Source organism: Suncus etruscus, chromosome 9, assembly GCF_024139225.1.
Source record: "Suncus etruscus isolate mSunEtr1 chromosome 9, mSunEtr1.pri.cur, whole genome shotgun sequence".
NCBI classification, from domain to species: Eukaryota; Metazoa; Chordata; class Mammalia; order Eulipotyphla; family Soricidae; genus Suncus; species Suncus etruscus.
Genome location: NC_064856.1, coordinates 97,752,503 through 97,766,362, shown reverse-complemented (window position 1 = coordinate 97,766,362; position 13,860 = coordinate 97,752,503). Strand labels below are relative to the sequence as shown.

General features: G+C 46.2%; 1 protein-coding gene across 1 annotated transcript in view; it reads right to left on the bottom strand.

Moving 5' to 3' along the window:
* PTPRJ (protein tyrosine phosphatase receptor type J) overlaps positions 1-13,610 on the bottom strand; it is a 37,394-nt gene extending 23,784 nt beyond the window's left edge. Inside the window, exons 1-8 of the mRNA XM_049780711.1 lie at positions 13,541-13,610; positions 12,278-12,535; positions 7,963-8,241; positions 5,501-5,791; positions 4,354-4,485; positions 3,182-3,392; positions 2,942-3,063; positions 1,480-1,567 (exon numbers count right to left, since the gene is read on the bottom strand). Of these exons, the coding sequence (XP_049636668.1) occupies positions 1,480-1,567; positions 2,942-3,063; positions 3,182-3,392; positions 4,354-4,485; positions 5,501-5,791; positions 7,963-8,241; positions 12,278-12,535; positions 13,541-13,610 (1,451 nt within the window). The remainder of the gene's footprint in view (positions 1-1,479; positions 1,568-2,941; positions 3,064-3,181; positions 3,393-4,353; positions 4,486-5,500; positions 5,792-7,962; positions 8,242-12,277; positions 12,536-13,540) is intronic.
* Between the last annotated feature and the right edge of the window lie 250 nt (positions 13,611-13,860).

Below are 13,860 nucleotides of genomic sequence, written 5' to 3'. Positions count from 1 at the left end.
TCCCCCGGCGTCCCATATGGTCCCCCAAGAAGCCAGGAGCAACTTCTGAGCGCATAGCCAGGAGTAACCCCTGAGCGTCACAGGGTGTGGCCCAAAAACCAAAAAAAAAAAAAAAAAAAAAAAAAAAACAAGCTACAATAAAGCTATTGTGGTTAGCCACTACCCCTTCCCTCACAAAAGAAAAAAAAAAAATCAGAATCTAATGGCAAGTGCAGGGATATGGTCAGTGCCAAAAAGTACCTGATTTAAGCACAGCCAAGAAATCAGGAGCTGTCTACACTAGCACCCAGCCCAAGAGAAGGCCATGAAGCATGAATATAAGAAGTGAGAAAGTTGGTTCAAGTCTATCTTCCATTTCTCACATTCAGTATTTGCATCCTTGTCTGTACTTTCGGGCCTCATAAATGGGAGGTTCATAGAAAGGCAAAACTACAGGAGCACTCAAAAAGGAACTGCCTATTTCGCTCTCTAGTCACCTTAGAGCAGCGCTTCTCAATTACTTTCTGTCACGACCCCCTAAGAAGAAGAAAACATTTTTTTCGTGCTGCCCCCCATGCGACTGTAAATAGTATCTTTATTAAAAAAAACTTTAACTTGCAAAACAAAAATATATAAAATAATTTGAGCTGATTTTTTTTTTGGTTTTTTTTTTTTTGTTTTTTTGGGCCACACCCGGCGGTGCTCAGGGGTTACTCCTGGCTGTCTGCTCAGAAATAGCTCCTGGCAGGCACAGGGGACTATATGGGACACCAGGATTCGAACCAACCACCTTAGGTCCTGGATCCGCTGCTTGCAAGGCAAACACTGCTGTGCTATCTCTCCGGGCCCTTGAGCTGATTTTTTAATCAGAAGTGATGTCTGGATTAATGACTACAATGAGCATGTTTTGCAACGCACAGCTTTTCGAAGCGGGGTTTGAAGCAGGACACAGCAACTCAGCTCCAGAGACATAGAGACATAAACACGGGGCTTAACTTGTTATGACAGTGTTTGCCGAGGTCAAACGCACCCCCCTTTATGGAGCCTCATGCCCCCCCCCCGGGGGGGGCATGCCCCACTATTTGAGAAGCACTGCCTTAGAGACATGGGCACTGTAAGATGCCTGGTGGGGCTAGATAAGGGCTCAGTGGTAGACCTCGTGTCTTACAGGTGTGGGATTCATGCAGATAAAAAGTGAAAGGCAAAACAAAAAATGCTTTTGGGGAGATGGATAGTTCAAAGGACTGAGCATGTCCTCTGCTTGAGGGAGACCCCAATCCACTGATCCCCAATCACATGAACATCACCAGATGCAACCTTGGAGATCTCTGAGCAACCCCAGGTTGGTCTGCACTGCAGGACTTGAGCAGCACCACATCCTCAGGCCTCTGAGAGAGTCTAACTCCCAGACAGAGATTCCAATGGGAATATGGGGTGGGGGTCGGCCATGCCCCTAAAAAAAAACAACGCAGGGGGTGTGTGAACATAGCCAAGAGTTACCTTTTCTTCCTCCAGAAGATGAAACTTCCCACAGCCACGATGACCAGAGCACCAAAGATACAACCAAACACGGCTCCACAGATGACACCTGGGAAAAGTGCAAATGAGAAAGGCAGATTAGGAGTTATTTAGGATCAAGGAGCAGGGCCAAAGTGATAGAAGAGTGGGTAGGGCATTTGCCTTGCATTTGGCAAGACCTGAGTTCAAGCTCTAATTCTCATATGGGCCCCTGAGCCTGCCAGGATTGTTGAGCAGAGAAATAGGAGTCATCCCTGAGCACCACTAGACATGGTCAAAAAAGAGAAAAGGAGCAAGGAGCACACATACATACATACATACATACATACATACACACATTAACTATAATTGAATCTTTACATACATATATACACATTCACTGAAACTGAGCCTGCACACACACACACACACACACACACACACACACACACACACACACACACACACGTTCAACTGCTTTCTACCTAAATCTCATTTAGACATTTGGGAGACATTTCTTTGTCCCTAATTCAATGGACTTGAAGAAAGTCTTTGCCCTGTCAATTGGATCCCAAATTCAGTTACCAATTTAAAAAAACAGGACAAAGTGAGACCAAGTCATTCTGGCCCTTGATTCCATCCTTCAAATGAAACTAGCCCAGCAGACCAGAGACTCAAGCTAAGGTCATGGTGGGAGTAGGGGGCATCTCTGTCCCATTGGGCAAAGCCACCACACTTGGAGAAGCACAAATCAATAACTCTATAGTTAGGTTCCTGCATTCTCTGACTTTTACAACCAGTACCCACATCTGAGCAGAAAGGGCCACAGTACCAGGCTCAGGTGTTATGGGACCTCATCTGTACCCCAAACCTATGGATTCCCTCAATTCTACTTCTGGGGCTTCTCTTCTGAAACCAGCAATATCAGATAAATATAAAAGCAGACAAAGTAATAAACCCATTGTTCCATTGGTCTCTGCCTAGGGACACGGGAACATGTCTCAGTGGGCTCCTGAAGCTCCTGACTCACTTTTCCATCCATGATGGAAAACAAATGTCAGGCCTGTCATAAAGCTGCAATAATCCAGCCCCAATTAGAGAGAGGACTCTGAATTTCACAAACAAAGGTTCTGTGTCCTAATTGCTATGTATGTGTCTGTATGTGTCCTCCCAAAGCATAGAGAAAATGGACTGAACAATCCTGGAAGATTGCCAGTGACATTCAAAAGAGAAAGCACTGGGGTTCAAGGACTTGGGGGAACTGCAAAAATGGCAGCTGAGAAATGGCCCAGTGACTTCAAATCTGAGCAAAACCAGGTACTCTAATCCAACTCTCCTGGGGGCCACAGACAGCATGTGGTAGACCCTCACCCCAGCCCCCGGCCATCTAAGACAGCTGACAGCCAAAACTCACTGAACCCCTAAACCCTGCCTAACTACTAAGTGTCAGCTGCTTTATCTCCACCTGGATCCTGTGGCAGAAACACAGCTTCGGAGCAGGGGCTGAAAGACACGTAACTCTCGGCCCCATCAATGAGTCTGTCGTGCGACCTGAAGGTGATGTTGGTGAAGCCGGCAACACAAGCCCTGCAGAGGGACAGACAAGATGACAAAGGCAGTTGAAAGATGCTGGGACACCACAGGCCAGGCCTGGCACCACCAGGGATCACAGCCCCTCTGCACAAATAAGAACAAAAGGTATTACCGGTAGGAGCCCAGAGGATCCAGTTTCCCATTGTAATAGCCACGGGTCATCGACTCATTCCCCACATCCACTTCGTATTTTGATTCTTCCGACAAGCCCAGGGAGTGTCGCTTTTCTTCTACTGTGATGAGGTATGTCACGTAGGTGTCCGAGTCCCCCTTTTTGAAATCTTCGTATGTGTATTTCAAGTCACCCGCAGATGCATTCTCTGCTATGGGAAGCACAGGGAAAGGAAAAACTCAGAAAAGAGGCAGGTGGTGTGAAACCAGCATTTCAGTGGCTGCAAGGACCTTGGCCTCTGCTAATTCTCTGCATCTGCTCTGCTGATACCAATGATGAGAGCTTTACACTGGTGTTAACTCGCTTAATCTCTGCAGGAACCTTATCATGTCAGTCTAGTATCCCCGTCTGACAGCTAGGCAAATGGAGATATAAGGAAGCAAAGAACCAATACTTGGGGCCAGAGCAATAGTGCAGTGGGTAGGACATTTGCTTAGCATGCAGCCGACCTATGTTCAATTTCCAGACATCCTGCTAGGAGTAACCCCTGAGTGCCACCAGTTGTGGCCCAAAAACCAAATAAGTAAATAAATAAATAAGCAAAGAACCAGGGTTTTTATATTGTTGGTTGGTTGGTTTTTCTTTTGGTTTTTGGGCCATGTCTGGCAGCGCTCAGGAGTTACTCCTAGCTCTGCGTTCAGAAATTGGTTTTTGCCAGGCTTGGGGGACCATAAGGGATGCCAGAGATCGAATCCAGGTCTGTCACCAGGTAGGGTGTTTGCCTTACATGCAAGGCAAATGTCCTACTGCTGTGCTATCTCTCCGGCCCCAAGAACCAAAAAAGTTTTTTTTAATTTTAACAAGAGTATCTGTTTTAGAACCCTCTCACTGATTCTTTACATTTTTCTAGCGTCTGTCTTCTGTAAAGGGGTTAAAACACTGCAATGGAGATTCTAAGTCTTTCAAAGCTGTAAAGATTTGCTACCTGACTTTGTCCAGAATGAATCAGTCCCTAAGGGTCATCAGGGAAATAGCACACACACACACACACACACACACACACACACACACACACACACACACACACACACACACACAAATATATGTGCTGTGTCATCTGCCCACCCTGGTGTTGCAGCCTAGCCCCACTGGCCCAAAACTGCCCTCCTTACCTCTGCCAGTGGTGAGAACAAGAGCATAAGCTTGGATGGGTCCGTGGCTGGCTTCAAAACCGCTGAACTTGACCTTGAGTGAATTGTGGCTGACAGATGTAATATTGGGGGATATTTTTGGAGGAGGCGGGTCTGAAACAGAACAAAACATGATCACCCAACATGTGAAACCGAAGACGGAACAAAGCCCATAAGGAGAAGACTTCTGTACCCCTCAGCTAGTCCTGCCTCTCGCCAAGCAAACCCAGAGAAGAGTGCAGGGACAGGGCTGGTAAGGAACAGAGGTGGTGGATTTCCCCCAGGAAGTCTGGTTCCCTGCACTCTGTGCACAATGCCCAGTGCATGGCCAGAGGCAACCTCCTCTTCACCTTGGAGGTGAAGTTTCAGGGGTTACACTTTTTTCCCTGCTCTCCCCACCTATTCACCTACCCCACCATCCAGGCTACCTGAGACACAACTGGTAAATATGAGGCAGCAAGTAGGCAGAAACATGGATGTCATTTTCCCAAGTACAAAAACATCAGCAGCCAAGAAAAAAGAATGAGGAGGACCTTGATCTGTCTCTCTCTGTCTCTCTGTCTCTCTCTCTCTCTCTCTCTCTCTCCCCCCACCCACCCTCTCATGAATACAAGCTCTAGCAGATTCCTGCCAAGCCTACTTCACACAGAAACTAAATGGACACTTCAAGAAGGGGGAAAGGATGTCACTGTTTTCATACTGAAAATTCTGCAAATAAAATGACACCATGACCAGAACCAGCCTCAAAGCTGCCCAATCAGAGAGGGGATGGATACAGACGAGATACTACTGGACACACGCTAGCTAGCACCCTAGGGACAATGGACAGCCGGACTTGGTGCTTTGCTATCCACGTGGGACTGTTTCTCAAAACACCTATTTGTTATTGTTTACAGAACAGGAAGTCACTAGAGATCAAAGAACAGATGGCCATGGATGCTTCTGGAATGTAAAAACAGAGTCTCTCTTCCGCTGCTCTGTGAAAGTAGCTTTCTATAGAGGTGACTTAATGGTCTGGGCTGATGGAAACAAGTGACTCAAAGAGCATTCTAGAGCACAAAGTTTGGCCCATGAACATGCCTCTCCCAGGTGGACCACAAAACTCACTTCCCCACCCCATGCAGCACACCTGTGATGCCAGTGAGGCAGGTGTACTGGGCGGATGGAGCAGACTTATTACAGGACTGGGTTATGATGCTAATGTTGTACGAGGTAGAAAAATTCAAATCCATGATCTTCTCCCTGGACTCGGTAATGTTCCACAAAGAGCAGCCATCCAGGATTGTGACTCTGCTCCAGTCACCACTGCTGATGTCCAGCTTGAATTTCTCACTGGTGCCATAGGGGCAGACCCACTTGAGTTCCAATGCAGGCTCTTGGTGGATGGCCTTACAGAGGAAATGGATGACAGGTGCAGGATCTGCAAAACAGGGGTGTGCATGGCAAGATCAGCAAACACTGATGTGGGCATGGAGGATAGGCAGAGGTTGACCATGAATCAGCCACATAGCCCCAGTACAATTGGAGGGTTCAATGAAACCACGAATGTCAATCATCATCATATTGGATGAGAATGGGACTCTGAGAGGCATCTGTTTCAGGTGGGGGGCAGAAACTATTTCATCATTTCATTGCATCATTTCATTGGTGGGGTGGAAGGACCTCCTGAAAAAACCCTGGAAGGTGTAGGAGTCACACTTCTCAGTTCTGCAGAGTCATCAGCTCAGGCTTCAAGAGGGCAAGTCCAATGCCGAAGAGGACATGCTGGTAAAACGCAAGTCAAGACCGGACCCCACTGCAGTCATGGCATTCCCAACACATAAAAATTGCTCAGAGGACTGGAGCTACAGTACAGGAGGGAGGACACTTGCCTTGTACATGGATGAACCAGATTCAACCCCCAACATCCCATATGGTCCCCTGAGCTATCCTTGAGTGAATCTTGAGTATAGAGAGAAGAGTAACCCCTGAGCACTGCTGTGTGTGGCCCCCCAAAAAATTAAAAAGTGGGGACTGGAACAGTGGCGTAAGCAGTAATGTGTCTGCCTTGCCAGTGCTAGCTTAGGATAGACTGCAGTTTGATCCCCCAGCATCCCATATGAAAGTCCCCCAAGCCAGGAGCAATTTCTGAGCACATAGCCAGGAGTAACCCCTGAGCATCACCAGGTATGGCCCAAATACCAAAGAAATAAAAAAAAAAAAAAAAGAAAGCAAATGCTCATAGACCAGAAAGATAAAATAGCAAGTAGGGTGTTTGCTTTGTACACAGCTGACCAGGTTCAATTCCTGGCAACCCATATGATGGCCAGAGCACTGCCAGGAATGATTCCTAAGAGCATCTCTAGGTGTGCCCTCCCTATCAAAAAAAAAAAAAAGACTCAATGTTCAAAGGCAAGCTGAAGGGATGCTAGTTATCTACATATTCAGGGGTGATATCTACATATTTGGGGGGGGGGGCACAACTTTGAGCTAAAACTTCAAAACAAAAGTAGGGTACTGTGTCAATACATTAAAAAGAACATTATTATGTTTCTTGAATGTCACAAAATTGTGAAACAAGTAAAAGCTGTTATTGGGGCCAGAGAGATAGCATGGAGGTAAGGTGTTTGCCTTTCATGCAGAAGGACAGTGATTCGAATCCCGGCATCCCATATGGTCCCTGAGCGTGCCAGGAGCGATTTCTGAGCATAGAGCTAGGAGTAACCCCTGAGTGCTGCTGGGTGTGACCCAAAAATTAAAAAAGAAAAAAAGAAAAAAAAAAAGCTGTTATCAAGTTACCTAGTGCCAGTCTCCCCACCCCCTCCAGAAAAGTGAACTGGATATGGTCACCTGGCCAGGGCATAACTTCTTCCTTTGCTCTGTTCCCATCCAGACCTAGTCTCAAAGGCTCACATGCATTGTTTCCCATGCTGCAGGCTGTATTCACTAGCACTAAGCATCAGCCTTGGGAGTCCTCCACATACCAAAGAGCAGGGTTTGGGGCCAGAGTAATAGCACAGGGGAAAGGGCTCTTGCCTTGCACATAACCAAACAAGATTCAATCTCCATATGGTACCCTGAAGCCTTGCCAGGAGTAAGCCCAGAGAACCACTGGGTGTGCCTCCATCCTCCTCAACTCCAACCTAAAAGAAGCAAAGATCAAGGCCTAGATTGGGTGAGTGGAGCCTGAGTTAGCAGCAGGGACTCAACATTACAGGGTCTTCTTTAGTCACTCATCAGAAAAAGTCAGACTACATCAAAGTTCCATCTCCTACACCAGGGAGTCAGATCCAGTGAGAATCCACACACACAACCCCAGTCCAAGGCAGTCTGAAACTACACTGACGAACTGGTGGGGGTGTGGGGGGCATAGTAGTGCCAAGTGGATGTAAAATGAGCTTAGAGGGCCCCACATTAGTGATGTGTATTTCTGTGTGAGCAACATGCTTTCCATAGGGGAGACCTGAGACAGCCTTGTGCGGTACCTCATAAGACTAGGCAAGACATAGCCAAGCACGACTCCCTATGAACTCAAGTCATGGCCAGTGTGAAGAACACCTGTGTACCAGACACTCACTCCATAGGGAAAGGTAGAGACACCTAGATACTGACCTGTGCAGAATGACAGGGAGCCTGGCTCCAGAGACTGGGTATCTATACCCACTTGGGTGGTAATCTTGACAGTGTAGCCCGAACCAGGCTTTAATTCGCTGAAGGTAGCCTGGGTGATGCCATAGTCTGTCACAATCTGCGTGATGTTACCAACACTGTCCTCCGCCTCAAGATCAACCAAGTACCTATATGTGTGGGCGGCAGTGTCCCTGTTCTGCCACACTATGGTGGCCTGTATGGTGTTGGTGCTCACTTCGATGTCAGACACTTGACTGGGCCCTTGATTTAAGAAAAAGAAACAATATTAGGACCTGAGGACAGTGGATAGGGTGCCTGCCTTGCATATGACTGACCTGGGTTCGATCCCCCGCATCCTAAATGGTCCCCCAAGAACATCAGGAGTAATTCCTGAGTGAAGAATCAAGAGGTATCTCTGAGCATTGCCAGGTGTGGTAAGAAAGAAAAGGAAGGAAGGAAGGAAGGAAGGAAAGAAGGAAGGAAGGAAGGAAGGAAGGAAGGAAGGAAGGAAGGAAGGAAGGAAGGAAGGAAGGAAGGGAGGGAGGGAGGGAGGGAGGGAGGGAGGGAGGGAGGGAGAGAGAAAGAGAGAGAGAGAAAGAGAGAAAGAAAGAAAGAAAGAAAGAAAGAAAGAAAGAAAGAAAGAAAGAAAGAAAGAAAGAAAGAAAGAAAGAAAGAAAGAAAGAAAGAGGGAGGGAGGGAGGGAGGGAGGGAGGGAGGGAGGGAGGAAGGAAGGAAGGAAGGAAGGAAGGAAGGAAGGAAGGAAGGAAGGAAGGAAGGAAGGAAGGAAGGAAGGAAGGAAGGAAGGAAGGAAGGAAGGGAGAGAGAGAGAGAGAGAGAAAGAAAGAAAGAAAGAAAGAAAGAAAGAAAGAAAGAAAGAAAGAAAGAAAGAAAGAAAGAAAGAAAGAAAGAAAGAAAGAAAGAAAGAAAGAGAGAGAGAAAGAGAAAGAAAGAAAGAAAGAAAGAAAGAAAGAAAGAAAGAAAGAAAGAAAGAAAGAAAGAAAGAAAGAAAGAAAGAAAGAAAGAAAGAAAGAAAGAAAGAAAGAAAGAAAGAAAGAAAGAAAGAAAGAAGGAGGAGGAGGAGAAAGAGAAAGGAAAGGAAAGGGAAGGGAAGGGAAGGGAAGGAAAAAGAAAAGAAAAGAAAAGAAAAGAAAAGAAAAGAAAAGAAAAGAAAAGAAAAGAAAAGAAAAGAAAAGAAAAGAAAAGAAAAGAAAAGAAAAGAAAAGAAAAGAAACAAACTCCAAAACAATTTATTGCCTCCCCAAAAGTTCCTCCTTTGCCACCAATGGAGGAAAGCTGACACCAGTGGTGGCATTGATGTTAGAATATTATTTTTTTTAACATTTATTTATTGGTTGGTTTGGGGGGGGCACACCCTGTGGTGCTCAGGGGGTACTTCTGGCTCTGCACTTATAAATCTTCCCTGGCAAGCTGAGGGACCATATGGGAATCCAGGAATCGAACCGGGACACTCCCGTATGCAAGGCAAATGCCCTACCGCTGTGCTATCTCTCCAGCCCCAATGCTAGAATATTTTAAGTCTAAAACTGAACTAAAAATAACTTTGTAAATCACTGTTCTTTAATAAAGTGTTTTAAAAAGATCCCCTTCTTTGGAGGAAAAGAAAAAAAAATAGAACTGGTATTCTGCTGTTTTTTAAAAAATAATAACAGTGGTGCAGTGGTAGGGTGTTTGCCTTGCATGCGGCTGACCTAGGATGGACCGTAGTTCAATCCCCAGGCATCCCATATGGTCCCCCAAGCCAGGAGTAATTTCTGAGCACATAGCCAGGAATAACCCTTGAGTGTCACCAAGTGTGGCTTAAGAAGAGGAGGAGGAGGAGGAAGAGGAAGAAGAGGAGGAGGAGAAGAAGGAAAAGAAGAAGGGAAGAAGAAGAAGAAGAAGAAGAAGAAGAAGAAGAAGAAGAAGAAGAAGAAGAAGAAGAAGAAGAAGAAGAAGAAGAAGAAGAAGAAGAAGAAGAAGAAGAAGAAGAAGAAGAAGAAGAAAAGAAAGAGGAGGAGGAGGAGGAGAAGAAGAAGAAGAAGAAGAAGAAGAAGAAGAAGAAGAAGAAGAAGAAGAAGAAGAAGAAGAAGAAGAAGAAGAAGAACGAGAAGAAAGAGGAGGCAAAGGAGGTGGGAGAGGAGGAGGAGGAGGAGAAGAAGAAGAAGAAGAAGAAGAAGAAGAAGAAGAAGAAGAAGAAGAAGAGGAGGAGGAGGAGGAGGAGAAGAAGAAGAAGAAGAAGAAGAAGAAGAAGAAGAAGAAGAAGAAGAAGAGGAGGAGGAGGAGGAGGAGGAGGAGGAGGAAGAGGAGGAGGAAGAAGAGGAGGAGGAGGAGTAATATTTTTGCCTTGCATGTGCACAACGGAGGTTTGATTCCCTGCATCCTATATGCTCCCCACTCCCCACTACCACCAGGACTAATTCCTGAGTGCAGAACCAGGAGTTTTCCCTGAACCCTACTGGGTATGGCCCCCAAAATTAAAAATCTCCAAAGAATTCAAGTTTTTCAAGCTGCTATTCATACTTGGTAGATTTATCCAAAATCCAGTTTTACGATCTCATTTTCTACCTGGTAACTCTGATGCAAAAAAGCAAAAACTCAAAAGAAGCTATCAGCTCCCAACTCAACCATTTGATTTAGAGGGGTCTCAAACTCATGGCCCGCGGGCCATTTGCAGTCCTCTGTACAACATTTTGTGGCCCTGCCCTAGAGGAATCTTTTTTTTTTTTTTTTGCTTTGTTTTGTTTTAGTTGTTTGGGTCACACCCCCCAATGTTCAAGGCTTACTATTGACTTTGCACTCAAGGATCACCCCGACTTTGCCTCCTGCTACCCCCAGATAAATTGAGTTTGAGACCCCTGCAAGCCAATCTGAGCTCCCAATCTGAGCCATGCCTTCAAACAGAACAAAGTGACACCCTAGTCTGTGATCCCCAAAAACAACTGGCCCAGTTTTGCCTTCCGAGCATACAGGGTCACTTTTTGGTTCTAAAAATGGTTCCAAATTCCCCTGACTCAGCCACCAGAGTGGCAGCAGCCCCTTTCTTTTGTGTGTGTGTGTGTGTGTGTGTGTGTGTGTGTGTGTGTGTGTGTGTGTGTGTGTGTGTGTGTGTGTGTGTGTGTGTGTGTGTGTGTGTGTGTGTGTGTGTGTGTGTGTGTGTGTGTGTGTGTGTGTGTTTTGGGTGGCTCAGGGGTTATTCCTGGCTCCAGGCTCAGAAATTGCTTCTGGCAGGCTCGGGGGGACCATATGGGACCCTGGGATTCGAACCGATGACCTCCTGCATGAAAGGCAAGCGCCTTACCTCCATGCTATCTCTCTGGCCCCTGCAGCCCCTTTCTGAGCCCAGTGTTTGATCTTAAGAAGTTTCACCTACAGCAGTGGTTGGCAACCTGCGGCTCGCGAGCCACATGTGGCTCTTTACCACTTTTAATTTGGCGGCCGCTCTAGGAGTCAGGACTCTGCTCCTAGCCTCTGTCAGTGCGCACCCTGTGTGGCTCTCAAAATAAATGTCAATCGAGGTTTTGGCAAGATTTGGCTCAGTTAAAAAAAAAGGTTGCCGACCACTGACCTACAGGGTGGGAGAGATAGCATGGAGGTAAGGCAATTGCCTCACATACAGAAAGACGGTGGTTCAAATCCTGGCATCCCATATGGTCCCCCGAGCCTGCCAGAAGCGATTTCTGAGCATAGAGCTAGGAGTAACCCCTGAGCACTGCCAGGTGTGACTCAAATACCCACCCCCCAAAAAAGTTTCACCTCCAGGGCTGGAGCCATAGCACAGCAATAAGGCATTTATTTGCCTTGCACACAGTCAATACAGGACAGACCCTGGTTTGAATCCCTTAAGGTCCCTCGAGCCTGGTAGGAGTGACTTCTGAGTGCAGAGCCAGGAGTAACCCCTGAATGCCACCAGGTATGACCCCAAAACAAAAAGAAAAAAAGAAGTTTCACCTGCAGGGCCTTAGAGATGGCACGGCAGTGGGACATTTGCCTTGCATGCAGTTGACCCTGTATACTTGTAGGGAGGGAGGGACAGATTCAATTCCCAGCACCCATGTGGTCCCCAGCCTGCCAGGGGTGATTTCTGATTGCAGAGCCAGGAGTAGCACCTGACTGTGGCCCAAAAACCAATCAATCAATCAATCAATAAAGTTAAAAAAAAAAAAGGCATCACCTCCAACATAGAGTTTAGAAATCCCAGAACCCTCTGTTCTGTCCATTGCTCACCCCGCCCCCCATCTTCCAGATGAGAGTTGGAAGGAGGAGCTGTGCCCTTGAGGACACAGGCAAATAGTCTTACGTGTGTAATGGGTGATAAGGCTGGCATTGCCCTTGATTCCCTTCAGTTCTGGGTAGATGGTGATGTTATACAAGGTGCCAGGATCCAGGTCTTTAAGGATGAACTTTTTGTCAGAGGTCTCCATCCAGGTGGTGGTGTTGCCCGACTGGATGCGCAGGTGGTAGGTGTAGTTGGAGGCGTGGTCTGTACTCTGCCACCGCAACCACATCTCGGTCGTGGTGAAGTGGATGACTTCAATATCAGACACAGCACTGTACTCTGTGGGAGGAAGGAGGAAAGTGGGTTCAGGACCATCTACTACATCCAGCTTTTTGCAAGAGTGTCTTTTCAGAGAAATATCTGACTCTCTTGTCCTCAACTCCCAGACCCACAAAAGGCAACCCCAAAACTTCAATGAGAAAGACAGGGGACCTGTTATTAGATGAACTCTGCACCCTGATGATAATACATTCTGATCTTTAAAATGTAAAATCTTACATGCAGCTGACCCCAGTTTGAGCACTGGCATCCCATGCCCCCCCCACACACACACACATACTCACCAATATCAGCATCACCAGGGGTCACCCCTCAGCACAGAGCTAGGTATGGCCCAGACACCCCAAATAACATAAAAAATAAAATGCCCTCTTCTAGACAGAGATGGCTCAGAGGACTGAAACACTATATGCTTTACATATAGGAGAGCCTGGTTTGATCTCCAGGACTTTATGGTCCCCAGAGCATTGACCTCAGAGCTCTGTGCTAGGCATAGCCTCTGTATACTTGTAGGTATGATACAAAAAAAAACTAACAGAATTTTGGAGGCTGGAGCAATAGTATAATGGGTAGAGCGTTTGCCTTGCAACCCCAGGACAAACTCGGGTATGATCCCCGGCATCCCATGTGATCCCTTGAGTCTGCCAGGAGCAATTTCTGAGCACAGAGCCAGGAGTAACCCCTGAGTACTGCCAATTATGGCCCCAAAACCAAAGAAAAGAAAAGAAAAGAAAAGAAAAGAAAAGAAAAGAAAAGAAAAGAAAAGAAAAGAAAAGAAAAGAAAAGAAAAGAAAAGAAAAGAAAAGAAATTGAGGACAATGTTGGAGGGAAGGTCATACTAGTAGTGGGATTAGTGTTAGAAGACTGAATGCCCAAAACAGCTACATTATGATAAACTTTGTAAACCACAGAGTTTTAAAAACTTTAGAAAAACAGTTTTGCTTTTTCAAAGTTTAATACTCCCTCTTAGAGTAGAAATCATATTCCATTTCTTGAACTGAGTACCAGTGACCAGACAGGTCCAGCTGGAAATCAGAAATTCCTCCGCCTCTTCATCCAGCTTCAGTCCAAACATCTCCATACATAGTATGCAGATCTGTGCGGTCTTGAATCATTTCCTCCAACTAAAATGCCTTCCCATGACAGAGAGAAAAATAGAGATGGAGAGATGCCCATACATGTGAAAAGCCTCTGAGATGGGGGTGGAGAATGTACCCCACCTTCAGTACTGGGGATCAGAGAGAAATAAATAGGAAGGCTTGAGCAGTGCTCGGTATGGCCCAAAAAAGAAAGAAAAGAGAAATTTACAAAAAGAAAGAAAGAAA